The 3132-nt window shown below is 40.7% G+C and overlaps 1 protein-coding gene across 1 annotated transcript; it reads right to left on the minus strand.

Annotated features, from left to right (window-relative positions):
• Positions 1–1056: 1056 nt before the first annotated feature.
• LOC145041464 (cytochrome P450 89A2-like) lies at positions 1057–2826 on the minus strand. The gene has a single exon (XM_078989540.1). It carries the CDS (start codon positions 2738–2740, stop codon positions 1193–1195), a length of 1548 nt encoding a protein of 515 aa, XP_078845666.1. The 5' UTR covers positions 2741–2826; the 3' UTR covers positions 1057–1192.
• Positions 2827–3132: the final 306 nt, after the last annotated feature.

The following is a 3132-nucleotide window of genomic DNA, read 5'->3' on the forward strand; positions in this document are numbered from 1 at the left end:
CGTTTGGTCCCTAACTTATTTTTTTAACTCAGAAGGTCCCTACTGTTTGTTTTTGTTACGCGCTTGGTCCCTATCTTACCTAAAAAGACTATTATGCCCTTGATTTTTTTAATTTATTTAAATAAACATACCCCTAATCCCACCTCCTCACCTTATCTCACCTACCCCATCATTTTTTCCTCTTTAAATAATAGTCTTTTTAGATAACACAGGGACCAAACGTGTAACAAAAATAAACAGTAGGGATCAAACACGTAACAAAAACAAACCATAGGGACCTTCCGAGTTAAAAAAATAAGTTAGGAACCAAGTACGCAAATTACCCCAAACCATAGGGACCATTCGTGTACTTTACTCTAATAATAATAATAATAAAATCTTAAAAAACAAACATTAATCGTAACATATCTTAATAATTAGAGTAAATTACACGAATGGTCCCTATGGTTTAGAGTATTTGCGCGTTTGGTCCCTAACTTATTTTTTTAACTCAGAAGGTCCCTACTGTTTGTTTTTGTTACGCGCTTGGTCCCTATCTTACCTAAAAAGACTATTATGCCCTTGATTTTTTTAATTTATTTAAATAAACATACCCCTAATCCCACCTCCTCACCTTATCTCACCTACCCCATCATTTTTTCCTCTTTAAATAATAGTCTTTTTAGATAACACAGGGACCAAACGTGTAACAAAAATAAACAGTAGGGATCAAACACGTAACAAAAACAAACCATAGGGACCTTCCGAGTTAAAAAAATAAGTTAGGGACCAAGTACGCAAATTACCCCAAACCATAGGGACCATTCGTGTACTTTACTCTAATAATTAATTAACACCATTCCAATATTCATAGCCAAGAGTGAGTGTATTGGCCAACATAGTGATAACATATGCTATATCTAATATCCAGTTTGGTATTGCCTTCCATTGATTTTACATGATAGTTGAATAATACTCTTTTTAACGAAAACTAATCAATATTAAACATAATGGGCAAAAGATACAATCATACAATCACAGACATAACAGGGTTGAGTAATATCTACTGTAGAAGCATAGTCATAAATGCAGATGACTTTTCCAATATTAAAAGGATTGAATAGGGACAAATTCATACATGCAGATTAAAGTGGTTCTTATTTGTGTGCAATTTGGACATACTACGATTTATGCATGTATTGAATAATCAAACTCAAGATGTTGCGTTTTCTGTCCTTGAAGAGACTCGTGCTTGCAGAGGTTTTTTCATGACAATGGTGAACTCCACCTTCTCAGAGAGATCAACATGACAACCATCAGGAGGACTCCAATGGAAATACCAAATCAAATTGGCAACAAAATATTCCAAATGAAGCAGAGCCAAATCAGAGCCGGGACATATCCTCCTTCCTGCACCAAATGGCATCATCTTTATCCCTTTGCTTCCAGTTATATCGAAATCACCATTGATGAACCTCTCTGGTTTGAACTCCATGGGATTATCCCAGACCGTTGGATCCAAACCCATCTCAGCCACCATGAAATTAATGGTGGCACCCTGTGGAATCGTAAACCCTTGCACCTCCATCTCCTTTGTGACCCTATGGGGCAACACGAAATGCCCTGGTGGGTGTCTCCTCAACGCTTCAAGAACCACCGCTTTCAGGTATGGCATCTTCTTTAAGTCCTCTTCGTTTATAACAGATTCTAGTTCTACCCCTGGTGGCGGCGGTGGAGGTGGTGGTCCGACGACTGAAATGATTTCATTATATAGCTTGCTCTGAATTTCAGGATGCTTCACGAGATTGGCCATGATCCATTGTAGAGCAGTAGAGGTGGTGTCTGTGCCGGCGTTAAGAAACTCGCCACACATACTCACCATCTCTTTCTGAGTCAGCTTTCCGCCATTTTCATTGTTGGCTTCTTCCTCTGGAAGCTGTATATTAACCAGTGTGTCGACATACGCCACGATTCGTTCGTCTCCAACTGATTGTGGTTCGGAATTAGCACTTTCGATTCGAGATTTAATATGTGGAATCAGCACTTGTTCTTGATCTTCGCGTATTTGCAAGAGCTGTTTCCATCTGTTTCTAAACAATATCTTCCCTAATCTTGGAAAAATACCCAGTACGTTAAAACGACCGGAGCCGACTAACAACAGCAACCGGCGCTGTACGGTTGCGATTTCATTGATACGATTCTCGTCAAGTTTCTCTCCAAAACACATAAGTACCAACAGACAGAACATGGCGTATGTAAAATGATCAATCACCTTGATTCCGGCGGCCTCCTTTTGCTCCCGGAGGCGACCAAGAAGTATCTGAAGGACCCACTTACGAGCCCAGGAGTAGGACTTCACACGGGAGGGGTGTAGGACTTCGGAGGCAAGATTTCGACGGAGGACCCTCCAAGTAGGGCCGTAGGCGGATGAGGAGATGTTACGTACGGCGAGTGTTCTAGGGCGGTCGGAGAAGACAGCGCCCTTCTGGATGAGGACTTGGTGGGCGAGGGAGTGGTTTCCGACGAAGATGGAAGGACGAGAACCGATGGAAAGAGTGATGAGTGGTCCATACTTGGACTTGAATTTTCTGAGAATGGGTTCTAATTCCGAGAGGGAATTGGTTAGCAGTATGAAGTTGGAGGATATGAGAGAGGGCCCTGGTGGTAGCTTCTTGCCGTCGGCGTCGCTCCGGCGGAAGAGAAGGGACCTGATAAGGGCGGCAACGCAGAGTGAAACGACGATGATGAACCACGTCTCCATGGTGGAAGAATGATCGTGAACCGTGGCAAGATGCGGGATATTTACGTCATATCATTAATTTTCGTCCAAGCAAATGTGAAATGTCAGTCTCATCTGTTCCCTGATTATTGGGTATTGTTACTCGCAAGATTTACCAAATTAGCCATGGTTGTTAAAAAAAGTAGCACATGCTTTCATTACAAAAATAACCAAAACACATCGTCTACATACCGTTTACAGTGACAAATCATGCTATAACTTTCTTCAGGGATGATTTGTACACAACAATTTTTCTTAATACACAACAATTAGTGCTTTAAAATGTTATACAGTACAACTTAATAATGCATAAATTGTTGTATATGGTAAAAAATTGTTGTGTACGAATCACTTCCCCTTTCTTTATGGGATTC

This window comes from Lactuca saligna, chromosome 4, assembly GCF_052625555.1.
Source record: "Lactuca saligna cultivar CGN05327 chromosome 4, ASM5262555v1, whole genome shotgun sequence".
In the NCBI taxonomy this organism is placed as follows: Eukaryota; Viridiplantae; Streptophyta; class Magnoliopsida; order Asterales; family Asteraceae; genus Lactuca; species Lactuca saligna.